Source organism: Periplaneta americana, chromosome 17, assembly GCF_040183065.1.
Source record: "Periplaneta americana isolate PAMFEO1 chromosome 17, P.americana_PAMFEO1_priV1, whole genome shotgun sequence".
Taxonomy (NCBI): Eukaryota; Metazoa; Arthropoda; class Insecta; order Blattodea; family Blattidae; genus Periplaneta; species Periplaneta americana.
The window spans coordinates 3437410-3451863 of record NC_091133.1 but is presented as its reverse complement, the minus strand read 5'-3'; the positions used below and the strand labels follow the sequence as shown (position 1 = coordinate 3451863).

Sequence of the window (14454 nt, the reverse complement as noted above, 5' to 3'; positions counted from 1 at the left end):
TACATACCCCTTGCAGTGAAGAGTGTCCCCTAGTCAGCCAGGTGCCATCACAAGAAACAGATACATCTCTGGAGTTTGTTAGGCTTACTTCTTCTTCTGCAGCTTTTATTACTGATTCATTTGCAACTGCAGATGTACAATGGGTGATCAAATTATTAGGGACACTTGGTAAAAGTAGGAATTTCATCTTCAACTTCACATAAAACACAAGTAATTTGGATTTACTCAACTGGTAAAGCTTTATTACTCTAAGTAGTGTTTTATAAACAATATTATTACATATTTAATTGTGTAATAATGAATATGGAATGAAATAAACAAGAAAACTATTATTTTGTCACACATACCTTGCAGCAATTACAGCTTTAACTCTATTTGGCATACCAGAAATGCATTTGATACAATTGTTTTTAATTTCTTGGCCGTGATGCCACACATTGATCAGTTTTTCTATTAAAGATTGTTTATTTGTAGTAATTTCTGAATGAACTTGCCTCTTCATTAGCTCCCAAATATTTTCAATCGGATTAAGGTCCGGAGAGTTACTAGGCCAATCCAGAACCCTAATTTTGTTGTCAGACAGGAATTTGGTCACCTTATTTGCCTTGTGATAGGGTGCAGAGTCGTGCATGAACACAAAATCACCATCTGGAAACCATTCACGGAGTTTTGAAAGAAGCCGTTCCTTGAGAACCTTTCTTTACATATATTTATATTGTCTCATCATTCCTTGAACAAAATACAGGCGACCAGTTCCATGACCACTAATCACAGACCACACCATGAGGCTTAGAGGATGTTTAACAGTCTTCTACATAGTAAGGCGCCAATGAGAGATGCTGGAATCAACATATCTTCTATGACAACCCGTCGGAGGATCAAAGAGTTAGGGTTTTCATGTCACACTCCAACCAATAAACCATTCCTGAAACCATACATGGTGAAGAAGCGTCTCTCTTGGGCAAAGCAGCATCCATCTTGGACTGTGGATGATTGGAAAAAAGTGAGTTGTTTGTCATTCACATGATTTCTTTGTTAGTCACAATTTTACTTTGTGCAAATGTGTTTTATGTACTGTTTATTTCTTTTTTAAGGTATGTTTTTCAGATGAATCTACCATACAGATACTTGCTGACAAATCTGTGTTCGTTAGAAGGCGTAAAGGTGAAAAGTACAATAAAATGACTGTATTATGAAGACTGTTAAACATCCTCTATGCATCATGGTGTGATCTGTGATTAGTGGTCATGGAACTGGTCGCCTGTATTTTGTTCACGGAATGATGAGACAATATAAATACATAAAGGTTCTCAAGGAATGGCTTCTTTTACAAGTCCGTGAATGGTTTCCAAATGGTTATTTTGCACTCATGCACAACTCTGCGCCCTGTCACAAGGCAAATAAGGTGACCAAATTCCTGTCTGACAACAAAATCAGGGTTCTAGATTGGTCTGGTAACTCTCCGGACCTTAATCCGATTGAAAATATTTGGGAGCTAATGAAGAGGCAAGTTCATTCAGAAATTACTACAAATAAACAATCTTTAATAGAAAAACTGACCAATGTGTCTCATCACGGCCAAGAAATTAAAAACAATTGTATCAAATGCATTTCTAGTATCCCAAATAGAGTTAAAGCTGTAATTGCTGCAAGGGATGTGTGACAAAATAATAGTTTTCTTGTTTATTTCATTCCATATTCATTATTACACAATTAAATATGTAATAATATTGTTTATAAAACACTATTTAGAGGAATAAAGCTTTTCCAGTTGATAAAATCCAAATTACTTGTATTTTATGTGAATTAGAAGATGAAATTCCTAATTTTACCAAGTGTCCCTAATAATTTGATCACCCACTGTAGCAGACAAGATATGTTCAGTTACTAGGTCATAAGTACTTTGTTTTACAGGAGCCGGCAAATCCATCAGTCCACAAAAAACTTTCAACTCCACTAAATCTTGTCCTAGGCATCTCATAGCATATATAACTTGTCTATTTATTGAATAAATGTTACTTTTTGTGCCTAACTTTGTACAATTATCAAAGGATTCTACACTTACACATTCACTACACACTATATTGACTTTAATCCTAAACCTACTACTTTACTTACATTGATAAGTACACTAGCTCCACAAACACACCGCAGACACTTTTCTAGGGTTGACACTATCTACATCACAAGCAATTTCTTCCTGATTCGCTGCAAATTTCTTTTCTGAAGCACTGCACAGGTTAGGTGAAACACGTGGTTCTTCGTTTGCATTTATTTTGTTTGTAATCCGATTACCAACGAATTTCTTTTTCTTTGTATAATACCCAGCCTTTCGTTTACTCATTCTGAAGGTTTGTAGATAAATTCAGAAAGAATTCTTTACACAACAGTGAAAAAATTAACTCAGAAAGCATCCACCATCAACAAGCAACAGTAGAGAACAACAACTTTCAAAAGGATGGCTTCCTACAAAATTCTGCTTCCTGTTTGCCATAAAGGTATGAGAAATTCAATATGAAGTACCAAGGCAAAGATTAGAAGCACTACAAGTATGAGAACACACAAAACACCATCGAAAATATCCACATTACACTGACTGGTGAGAGGAAGCGTGGCACCATCAGATTTAAAGGGCTAATTAGGTGCAAATAAATGACGCGCTTACACATTTATGGTCATAACTCCGAAAATAATAAAGATAACGACAAAATTCTTTCACAAACATAAAGATAAATGTTGAGTCTTCATTTAATAAAATTAAAAAAAAATTGACTTTTTTTTACCCTCAAACCTGTATATCCCCCCCTATCCAAAGACGAAGTTCAGCAGTTATTTAACAACATGCAGAGCAAATAAAAACACAAACGCATATTGTAGCAATAGTTCAGATGAAAACAAAATGATTAGTATGACCGCTTATTCGTAAAAAAAACACTGCCAGCTGTTTACATGAAAATTATATTAGACCTACGTTATGAACACGTTGGATTTAATGTGGACGAGAAACGTACAGTTATTATTTATCTGCTTCCATATCGCATCATATACCTATAAAATGAAAACATGTTGGGGAAGGGGGTTGTAATTCTTCCCGTTTCAGATAAATTTCAGAAGACGGATACCTGTTTTTCCTTCATATTCCAAAATTCTAATCTTGTGCACACAAAATAAATTAGTGCCTTTTCGTGAGCATCATGATGTGCATTCAACAAGCACAGACAAATCTGCTCTTTTTAGTATTTTGTGATAATTGTTGCTAGTGAGGTATTCGTATATTACTGAAAATTGAAAACAATTAGATATCGTACATCAAATGATGACAGATTATATTTGAACGCAAACAACATTGGTAATTTGCTAGGAGACGTCGTTGCATATAGAACAGGGTTGAACAAAGTATTTTCCCTGGACCAAAAATACAAGATGCGTTGCTCGTTTCACCTTATTATGAATAATTGTCAGGGAAAGTGTCTTATTTTAGGTTATAATTCAGAACTTGTTCAATATTTAATAAAATGTTTAGGATTAGTATAAAACTGGCCTATGTGCAACGACGTCTCCTAGCAAATTACCACAACATTATATCAGCCATGTACAGTATTTAGTTATAATCACAACTGAAAATAATTTATTTTCCTTCCTAATCATAACATAATGAAATGAATATATTTAGACATATTTACTTAGCACATGTCGTTTGTATTTCCTAATGATAAGCTCATGAACTGAATAGCAGATATTAGGTACAATAAAACTATTACCGTAAATGATTCGATACGCATCCCTTCCCTAGTTGTAACTACGAGACGTGCAAGCAGCTACCTGCAGTGCCTTTCGTCCGTGCGTATGCTCTGCTCCTTCTTCTGACTGCACGAGAACGCTGCTCATCGAGCCGAATTGTGCCTGCTTCTTGCTTAGTGACGGGTGGGTGCTCTATCTTGATTATTATTATATTTGATTATTTGTATTAGGTTATAGTTACACCATTACCGGTATGTTATTAATACAATATCATTGTAGGCCTATTTGATAATCCTTAAACCCTAATCCCGCGTACGTGGATTAAGTTACTCTGCATTGCTTGGCAGTCTGGAAGTGAGATGTGATATTTGATTATGATCGACGTTTTGCCTGTGGTTTTGGAGACATACGAACAGCTGGCCCATATGTTAATGTTATCCATTCTCGCTAAACTGTACCATGTGCCCGTAATGTATCCTGCAGGGTTTTGATCAGAGCTTTAAGATGTTTCAGTATTCCTCAGGAAGAGATTTCAGGCTAGTTTAAGCCCCCCAAATGCGATGTGAAAGCTGAGGAATCTCCATAGTCAGTGACGTTTCCTTCCATGAAGAGTGAGTCTGAGGTAAGTGATATTATTGATTGTCCCTCTCAACCCTCTTTATGTTAATCCTATGTTCATTTCGGTGAATTTTTATTACTGTACTGCCAGTATAGGAAATTAAAAACAAACACTGAAAATACCTTAATTTTGTAGTGTGGAGCAGTAGAAACTCGATGTGATCACTGGGAGAGCTGTGGTAAATAGGTTCCTTACTTATATAGGAAAATTGTCGTACTTGAAGGAAGAAGGTGGCCATATTCCGCCGTTGTGACGTTATTTGAGGTGGAATGGGAGAATGATTGCAGTGTCGCCAACTGTGGTAACCATTCATATTATCTTACACACCTAACAAAACCTAATCTAACCTAACCTAACGTGCTACACACCTATTGTAACATTCCTAACGTTTAGCACACCTGTTGTAACATTCCCCGCAGTTTCATTCCGTTTGCCGATATTGGCATGCCAGCTACGCCTATAGGCTGGAACTCAAGAGTCATCTAGTGGAAGTGAAGTGAAACTGCGATTGTTAATTATGTTTCCGAAGTTGTTTCTGTGTTACCTGCAAGAATTATTGTGTCATTGTAGTGATAATTGCATTTATATTGTACAATAAAAATTGAAATGTGTCGTGGCTGAGATAAGTGTTCTAAATTGATTTCCAGCGCCACAAACCCAGTGATAAACGTGTGAGTCCGTTAGGAGTCCGTTGGAAGTGGCAGTAGAGTAATAAAAATTGACCTTTTCTGCCACTAAACTGCAGCCCCACAAAACTTCACTGGCATTGCTTTACGGTGCGTAATTACGCCTTCAATATTCATTTAACAAATTTTAATTATTTGTTATCCGGATAGAATTTGATTCCATTTTTAATTTCGGTAGCATAAAAACTTTATGACTTCATATGCTATGGGTAACGATACTGAGATATTAACCTTGTTATTTATGTCGGAAATTTCCCTCTGAAAATGTATTGTATAATTAAAAACTCTCAATTTAGATAATGAGAGTAGCTGTACTTTAGCGACTATAGGTTATAGACTATTCTTGTAACAATTATTTTAATATAAAATATGAACAATATCTTATTTAAATTCATGTTATCGAAAATCTGATCTTTTTTCAACCTTCTATTCTTCCTCATTAACTACAACATCATGATGTGTTTCTATTGTTTATATTTAAGTGACAACAGTACAGTGTAACACTCCAATTGTTGGTCTTATTGGAAGTGAAAATGGAGGAATCCTCGGACCCAGTCACATTTCCTTCCATTAAGTGTGAGCCTGAGGTAAGTGATGATTATTGATTGTTACTTTCTGGCCCATCTGTATGTTAATTTTGAGTTCTCTTTGCGATTAAATTCGATCTCCATAAAATTCTCTAACAATGGTGTATCATTACGTACGTGTTCAATATTATCAGAAAAATATTAACCATTTCTCAGTTAAATGGACTATGATTTGCAATGGGTATTGCCGCAGAGTTAATAGATACCGTAAACTGGGGATACTTGAACCACCTCAGAAAGTTTCATTAACTGCTACAAAAAACGTATACCTTGAGAAACTTTCATTGCTCTCCTATATGTTGAATGTTGCGACATACAAACCATAGGCAAGCAGCTTTATTGCATTGTCACTATTGTTATGTATTTATTTATTGAATATTTAAATACTTATATAGTCACAATCATGCCATGGTATATCACATCAACGGACGTATATACGTCATCCAAAATCGTAAGATGAAGTTTACATTTATTTATTGTTTTATTAGTGGCTCAAGTTACCCAGGAAATGGGTATACTTGAGCCACCCATTTAAAAATGCTATGTGGTGCAAGTTAAACTTCATATGAGGTTACTTGAGTTAATAAAACCTTAAATGATAACATTTTATATATTTGGGTACAATATATATGTAGTTTATTATCTTTAGCTATATTCTATAATTCACTGAGAGAATATGCATACATAATTTTATTTTCTTTAATTCCAAAATTTGAATTAAAAAATTACAAAAATCACAGAAACGAAAACATCTAAGCACCTGATTTGGCTCAAATATCCCCGATGTCTCAAGTAACCCCACCTTACCCGGTACACTATAAGTCACATATGCGATATTTCCTGTGAAAAGTATCTTAAAATTCGAAAATCGCAATTTACTTGTAGTTCATTCATGTCTCTTGTAATTGGAGACTATGAACTCTTTTTCTGTCAGTTATTTTAATATAAAAATGAACGAAGTACTTTCTTCCATGTGATTCAAGATCTAATCCATTTTTAAACATGCTCTTAATCCTTCTCGTTAATCATATATTTATGTTCTGCAGGAAGACACAGCAGTGCCATGTGATGCTCACAACTCTGATGTCAAATGGGAAGTGAAAATTGAGGAATCCTCGGGATCAATGACGTTTCTTTCCATGAAGAGTGAGTCTGAGGTAAGTGATGTTGTTGATTGCTTCCCTTCTTCTTAATCCTGTGTTGTGTTCTGCCCCATAAAACTTCTCTTTGTGGTGCTTTCAATATTATTGTCACAATTTTTACTTGTGTATAATGTTCAAGGTTCTTGACAGTTAAGTACTGTACTTAAATACCTGCTGAAGTGTCTTCTAGCTGTTCATTCCAATAGCGGATGCACTGAGCTCTGAAAATCAGTCACCAATATGCGAACACAATGAACGTGTTAAAACTGCACAATCGTAACACACATGTAGCGTTGATATTAAAACAATGAGCATTGCAATTCATTAGTAACCTGCCATCATCAGTCTTCTCTATTACATTTATTATTTCCAGGATAAGATATTTGGCACAGCTAGAGTGAAAAAGGAGAATAGGTGCGATTTAACGGTACAGGAACCGGAAGTCTTCACTGAGAGGTGAGTGTAGTGGTCACATCTCCAATTTGTGTCTGAACTCAGAGCTGAGTTAGTTAGTTAGTGGGGTTTAAAAAGGGCACGTCAGCTACTATGGTTATCTGCGCCCCTGTCTATTTTATTGGGTTATTTTACGATGCTTTATCAACATCTAGGTTATTTAGCATCGGAATGAAATGAAGGTGATAATGCCGGTGAAATGAGTCCGGGGTCCAGCACCGAAACTTACCCAGCATTTGGTCGTATTGGGTTGAGGGAAAACCCCGGAAAAAACCTCAACCAGGTAACTTGCCCCTACCGGGATTTGCCCCTATCTAAAATCCCTCACAAAACAGAGATACAGTACAATAATCAGAATGCTTAAGAGAATTAAAATGCATTTTCACTGTTAATACGAGGTTCACAAATGCAGTTTCAAGAAGGTGATGCATAAAAATCATAAAAGTGAGCAGTTCTCAGACCCTACCTAGTATTTAAAAATAAACAATAAAATAATAAAACAAATGCCAGCAGAAATAAATTATCTGGCACATTTATAAAATACTCGGATGTAAAAGGTCTGAATGTCAATCTAGTCTTTCAAGTGAAGCTCCCTGTAAAGCAGATTTGAATAATTTCAAGGGAAAAATTGTTCCGGGGCCGGGTATCGATCCCGGGACCTCTGGTTGAACGTACCACCGCTCTACCACCGTCTCAACTTTTCCCTTTATATCCACACAACTCGCGTGGGTTGACGAAAAGCCAGAGACCCACGAGTGCACACAATCTCTGTGTGACTTGGAATTGTGGTTTTCTGTTAACGTACACAGTAACGTATATATTTTGCAAATCTAGTCTTTCAGGTGAAGGTCGGGTGGAGTTCCCAGGTAGCTCAGTGGTAGAGCGCTGGTACGTTCAACCAGAGGTCCCGGGATCGATACCCTGCCCCGGAACAATTTTTCCCTTGAAATTAGTCTGAATGTCAAGTTTGTTAAAAAATATATACTAAATAGCAAATGTAACGTCTGGATGCAAAGGGCCCAGAGGATAAGTAAAATGGTAAAAGAAAAACTAAATCACGCTCTCAAATTCTGTACTCGATAAAAATCTCAGAACTGCATTTGTACATTTAGTATATCGCTAATTTCAATTGATCTCTGGACAGAGTAGGTTATTAATATATTCAAATACAAGTTGGAGAGGCATGAAAGTGATTTGCAGAGAAGCTTTTGCAAATTTCCATGGTGTGCGCGACATGCATCCCAGCTTTAAAGACAGAGACTGTGCCACCTGCAGGACGCCATACAAACAGAAGTGTCGTACATCTCATGCTATTGTTGAGACCATTGATGGTCATATTAAAAGTTTCCCACACAAACTAGTTCGTCATGAAGGATGCAGAAATAAATGGAGAAATCTGTCTGTGAGGACAATGTATGAAAGGAGTACCACCCAGAGAGCTTCTGCTATTAAGTGCATATCTTAGCATTAACAAATTTTAAGTATGAAGTGAAGTATACATTTTTTACTTAGAACATTTTTAGAGAAACCATGACTATGATTCGATCATCCCAGAACCGATGTTTGCAATACATGTGATACATTCTCTGCAAGAACTGAGAACGAGACAAAATCAAACTATTATATGCCACTTAATCACAGAAAAGAAGTGCAAAATCAAACAGTGACTGAAACAGCAAAGTGTAATGACGATACTTAGGTTCTATGTTTTGCCAACTTCAGATGTCTTCTACTCTCGATACATTTGGCTATTCGTCATGTCCATCCATTCAGAGAAAACTTCTGTGCTGCTGGCTAGAATCTGAAATAAGGAAAGGCGTGCCAACTGTTGTTAAAAAGCTTTATGTATTAACTGGTTCCTGCAGAGGACAGACTCCGAACCAAACAAGGCTCAGATCCTGGCGACTTCAGGTTCTGAACGGCACACTTCATCAAATAAGACACACTTTTCTCAGAGTGTGCACAGCTCTTTGCCATGCGATCCCAATTTTTTGTTAGAGAGGGAATGAAAAGGAGAGTGGAAAGAGCAGAATACTATGAAGAAATATTGACGGAAAAGATCAAAGGTTCTGTGTCGTAGAATTGAAGAACTTCATGATAAAATACTTTGTTTCGTTCGTTGAAAAATAATTTTGAAAAGTAGTAATAAGCGTCAGATCTTAATTCCAAATACAAGATGTTCATATTCAACATCATTTCACAGAATAAGACTAGCATTAGAACTTCACAATAAAATTTCAACTGTCAACACGGAATTCAGGCTGAGAATAGAGTAAAATCATCAAATGTATCCTGGATTCTACAACATAGGTAGCCGTTGCAGAATTCTGCCTCTTCACTGGCCATAAATGTCTACTTCACCACCTGTACAGTACTGCACTAGTTTAATACCACGCCTACATTGCACGCCGTGTGATCAACAGGAGACAGTGGAAAGGAACCGTCTAATGTGCTGCCCTGCTTAACAAAACAACGTACTAACCAGTACATACCGGGAAGTTGGAAGTAGATTGAATGTGGCACAATTCTGCTATGTTCATGTCATTTGAATAATAATAATAATAATAATAATAATAATAATAATAATAATTATTATTATTATTATTATTATTATTATTATTATTATTATTATTATTATTATTATTATTGTTATTATTATTAGGTGATAGTAGTAGTAGTAGTAGTAACATTAGTGTTATTAAATTATATATAAACTCCTGAAACATTTTGTGCCCTGTTATTGAAATGATTTCAGGTAGTAAAATCAGACAATTCAACACAGCCTCTGTCTGTACATTTCAGTTCTTCCTCTAAACCCCAATAAGCTGAAGTCCACACCTGTGGAGTAACGGTTAGAGCGTCTAGCCGCGAAACCAGGTGGCCCGGGTTCGATTCCCGGTCGGGGCAAGTTACCTGTTTGAGGTTTTTTCCGGGGTTTTCCCTCAATCCAATATGAGCAAATGCTGGGTAACTTTCGGTGTTGGACCCCGGACCCATTTCACCGGCATTATCACTCTTCTTCTCATTCAGACGCTAAATAACCTAAGCTGTTGATAAAGCGTCGTAAAATAACCTAACCAATAAGCTGAAAGATGTCTTTAACTTGAAAAAAAAAAATTGTAACGAATCAAAAAGGCTCTGTAATATTGTGACGAGTTAACTTGCAATAATGACATCAATATTGATAACGAGAGTTGGCAGTATAGTAGTTGTGCTTAATTCCAAGTAACATCTTCACTGTTACTCGTTAGCATTATTTCATGGCGTGATTTTATGTGATATTTAGTAAAACAGACGCAATTGTCATGTAATTATGTATAATTCTTTCTGACTACCCTGTGGATTTTTCATATTGGATAGTAATGCTATATGTAACAAAGAAACTGTTTTAGCAAGTCGAAATTGTACACTAATATTCCCTGAAGGGTGTTGTGGAAAAAGGACCTAAATTTAGAAATTAAAATATTTACAAAGTGTTTTTTAGATCAATATGAAAATGTGCACAACTAATTCCCTTGATGTGACTTCACTGATGTAAAAGCAAGAATATGAAAACCATTCAGTCTTTTCTCTCCTATAAAGCATTTATAAATACCTGGGTTGTGAAATTGGAAACACGTGAGAATTAGATCAACAAAGAAAATCACAAAATTTTAATCAAATATGTGGAATGATTAAAAGAACCCTATTAAACAAAACAAGGAAAGAAACCATTTTGAAATTTTACAAAGTCTTGGCAGTGCCATCTCTCTTGTACGGCTCAGAATGCTGGACCCTAACAGAAAACCAAAAACACAAAATAGAAGTATCAGAAATGAGATTTTTGAGATCGGTAGCTGGATACAGAAGAACAGACAGACAATATAACGAAACGATAAGGGACGGACTGAACATATTCAACTTAAACAATAAAATAAAAGAATACCAAGAAAATACTATGAACACGTACAAAGAATGCCAGAATACCGTATTCCTAAAAAGATTCTAGAGTACAAACCTAAAGGCAAGAGAGACAGAGGAAGGCCTACGAAGAGATGGAGAGATCAATTTCTTTGAGAGGACGGAACAGGTAGAAAGGCCTAATCCCTGTGGATGATGATGATGATGATGATGCTAATAAAGCATTTACTTTTGTAGAGGGTCCCTTTTCTACGGACCCATTCATATGTCAATGGTGTTACATTTGTTAGAGGGGCACAGAATCTAAATCTTCCACATTCTTATGACATGAGTGAGATCACTTGAGATGAAATGTAGTATAGTAGCCTCGTTTAATTATTAGGCAGCGGCATTCCTTTTAAGATTTGTAGGTCTTTATTGCATGGACCGATAATAAAATGAAAATGCGACGTTTTCACGTCATGTTTGGTGCTGCTATATATTAATATAACATGGAACAAGACACACTGCTAAAATTTGCAACTCTGGTTTATATATACACTCCGCGTGGAGTATTGTACCGGCCTTCAAAAGACTTGACGACAATTGTCAGCGCGACATAATTAAAGTTATTGAAACTACAAAGCTTCCGTCCTCTTTGACACCGCTAGCCTACTAATTGAACGTGGCTACTTTACGTGTCCTGCTTGTGTGAATCCTGGTTTTATAAACTAATGGCTTGTCTTTTGACAGTTTTGCAGACACCCGTGCCAGCACTGTATCAAATTGTGAAAGATTTACACACGAAGAGGACGCAACTATTTATCAGGCTGCCAAGCATGTTGTTTCGTCAAAAAAACTTTTCGTATCCCACGGAAGTAAGAAGAGATTCAATTGTGACGTGTATGAAGAGTGTTTCTCCAATTCGGTTTTCCCCACATCTCGTGTCTCGAAGCTCGCAAGCGAAGAACAGCCTTTCAATTGCATCATGCAGCAGAAACTGTTCAAATGCGAAGTGTGTGGGATGGCTTTCTCGCACTCCAGCTTCTTAACTAGACACGAACGCCGGCATACGGGTGAGAAACCGTTCGAATGCAATGTCTGTGGAAAATGTTTCTCGCAATCTGGTTCTCTAACAATTCATCAACGCGTTCATACCGGCGAGAAGCCATTCAAATGCGATATTTGTGCCAAATGTTTCCCGGATTGCAGTAATTTGAGGAGCCATGTTCTCCAGCATACCGGCGAGAGACCATTTACGTGCAACGTTTGTGGGAAGAGTTTCTCGCAGCGAAGTAACTTGAAGAGTCATGTACGTCGGCATACGGGTGAAAAACCGTTCAAATGCAACGACTGTGGAAAGTGTTTTTCGCAATCGAGCAGCCTCAGAAGCCACGAACGCCGACATACCGGTGAGAAGCCATTCAAATGCGAGCTTTGTGGCAAGTGCTTCTCGCATAGGGCAGGAATGAGAACGCATGTACTCGGCCACAGCGACGCTATTGGAAGATACTCTTCGTAACAGAGCTGCGAATAACGTAAAAGCCATTAAAGTTAACGTTCCTGTGTGCAACCATTGAAATTCCAATATTTTTAACAGACTACCACAAAATATAAGGAGGATAAATTCCTAAAATACATTTAAACCCAAGTTAAAAAAATACCCAATAAGCAAGTGTTATTACACAATAATGAATTTTTGGAAAATTAAATAAATAACTTTTGTCACGCTCAACTACATTGTGTATTATATTATTTATTTCCCTATTTAAGTTATGTTACGATACATCATTATTACGAACTTATACTGATACTAGATATAATAACTCAAATTTTTGGGCAGGATAAGCCTAAAATGCCTCTGAAGGGTTCGCGACTGCCGAGTCAAATTGGTATTAGGCCTTAAATTATAAATGACTAATATAAAATGTGTACGAGACGAAAAACGAAGTTAACTCAAACATATTCAAACGACTATCCCTCGATTAATAAGGACGTTTATGAAACTTACTGCCAACTATGCAAGTAAGTGCTGTAGAACTTAATTACAATGTCGTAAACATAGGATGTAACTCAATTTGTTCTTGGAAATAAATTGTATGGTTAATAGCTATTAACTTCCATTTCTTTTCTTCTTACCAGTTGCTACAGTTTGATTAGCGTTGATTAGCCATGGCGGTAGAGGTGATGTGATGTCCACACCGAAACACGAAAAGAATGTGACCTCTACCTCCACCTCAAAACCATTGTGTAACTGTTTTCTAAGTGATGTCTGAAGAAGCAGAGCTGCTTCTCTGCCAATCAAGCAACTCCAGAACGTGTACAAGACAACTGGTAATGACTCCAGTGTTGCTAAAGTGCAAAGACAAGAACTGAATAATGTAATAGCCTAGCAGCTTTCATGAAGAATATTAAAGAAGCATTTTCAAACCGTATCTTTATTGGTATAAGCACAGATGCAAATTACCATAACATCACAAAATCTAGTAAGCTTAGTTCAGTATCTTAATAAAAATCTAGGCATTCAGAGTCAGTTATTATGCTTTGAGGAACTCCAGAATGAAACTTCCGATGCTGTAGCACATAATCTTCACAATCCAAGTGTCCAGGATGAAATTGGAAATACGATAACTGCATTTGAGAGTGATAATACCAACACTAATTTTGGGGGGGGGGGGGCTAGCTGGAAAGTGAGAAAACTAGAATCTAAAGCTAATAGCAGTTGGCTGCTGTGATACCGATAGTTAGAGTTTACAACTATTTCTCAATCTACACTGTTCGATTAGAGTATTGTGAATTTGTAAATGTCTCTTATAAAGATTTTACAAAGCACGTTAAGACGATGTGGTTAAGTTTATTTCCTGCTCTTGAAAGAGTCATGGAAATGTATGAACCCTTGAGGTCTCATTTCTTTTCTCTTGATAGATGCCTCACAGTCATGAAACTTTTCTTTAATGATATTGTAGAAAAACCTTAATATTGTTCTTGTGTGGGCACATAAGCCTATTTCTGAAGCCTATGAGTGTAATTGAGAGGGAGGAAATTTCAGCAAATGAAGTAATACAGATTTGAAGAGACACAGAGAGAAACTCTTCCCTCACAGTATCACAGAAACAAATTACAAGAAGAATTGGTTTAATTTTATCAGGTAGCAATTACGTGCATCTCTTTCTGAACTGTAAACCGGCCTGGTCAGATGTAGAAGTGGTTTTGCAAAAACACAGAATGTGAATTGTTCGATGAAACTGTACTGTTGACAACATATGTGAAAGAAAACTTAATGAACGAAAGTTGGGTGACTTTACCAGCAAATAGTAAATTGGTGAAGTTCTTTTCACATTGTGCAC

The 14454-nt window shown here is 36.5% G+C and overlaps 3 protein-coding genes across 3 annotated transcripts in view; 1 reads left to right on the top strand and 2 right to left on the bottom strand.

Moving 5' to 3' along the window:
- The window catches only part of LOC138693178 (zinc finger protein 235-like), a 122700-nt gene extending 118088 nt beyond the window's left edge, over positions 1-4612 (bottom strand). Inside the window, exon 1 of the mRNA XM_069816904.1 lies at positions 4483-4612. The gene's annotated coding sequence lies outside the window, so the exon portion shown is untranslated. The remainder of the gene's footprint in view (positions 1-4482) is intronic.
- On the top strand, positions 3769-13667 carry LOC138693187 (oocyte zinc finger protein XlCOF6.1-like). The gene is made up of 5 exons (XM_069816924.1): positions 3769-4363; positions 5529-5633; positions 6680-6790; positions 7149-7231; positions 11861-13667. Exons 2-5 carry the CDS (start codon positions 5580-5582, stop codon positions 12627-12629), a joined length of 1017 nt encoding a protein of 338 aa, XP_069673025.1. The 5' UTR covers positions 3769-4363; positions 5529-5579; the 3' UTR covers positions 12630-13667.
- LOC138693186 (zinc finger protein 664-like) overlaps positions 7237-14454 on the bottom strand; it is a 36130-nt gene continuing 28912 nt past the window's right edge. Inside the window, exon 5 of the mRNA XM_069816921.1 lies at positions 7237-9029. Coding sequence (XP_069673022.1) covers positions 9023-9029 — 7 coding nt within the window. The 3' untranslated portion in view covers positions 7237-9022. The remainder of the gene's footprint in view (positions 9030-14454) is intronic.

Coding starts and splice junctions, on each gene's coding strand:
- LOC138693187 (XM_069816924.1), top strand. CDS start 5,580: ATGGAGGAATCCTCGGACCCAGTCACATTTCCTTCCATTAAGTGTGAG. Junction 5,634..6,679: donor CCATTAAGTGTGAGCCTGAG/GTAAGTGATGAT, acceptor TATGTTCTGCAG/GAAGACACAGCAGTGCCATG. Junction 6,791..7,148: donor CCATGAAGAGTGAGTCTGAG/GTAAGTGATGTT, acceptor TATTATTTCCAG/GATAAGATATTTGGCACAGC.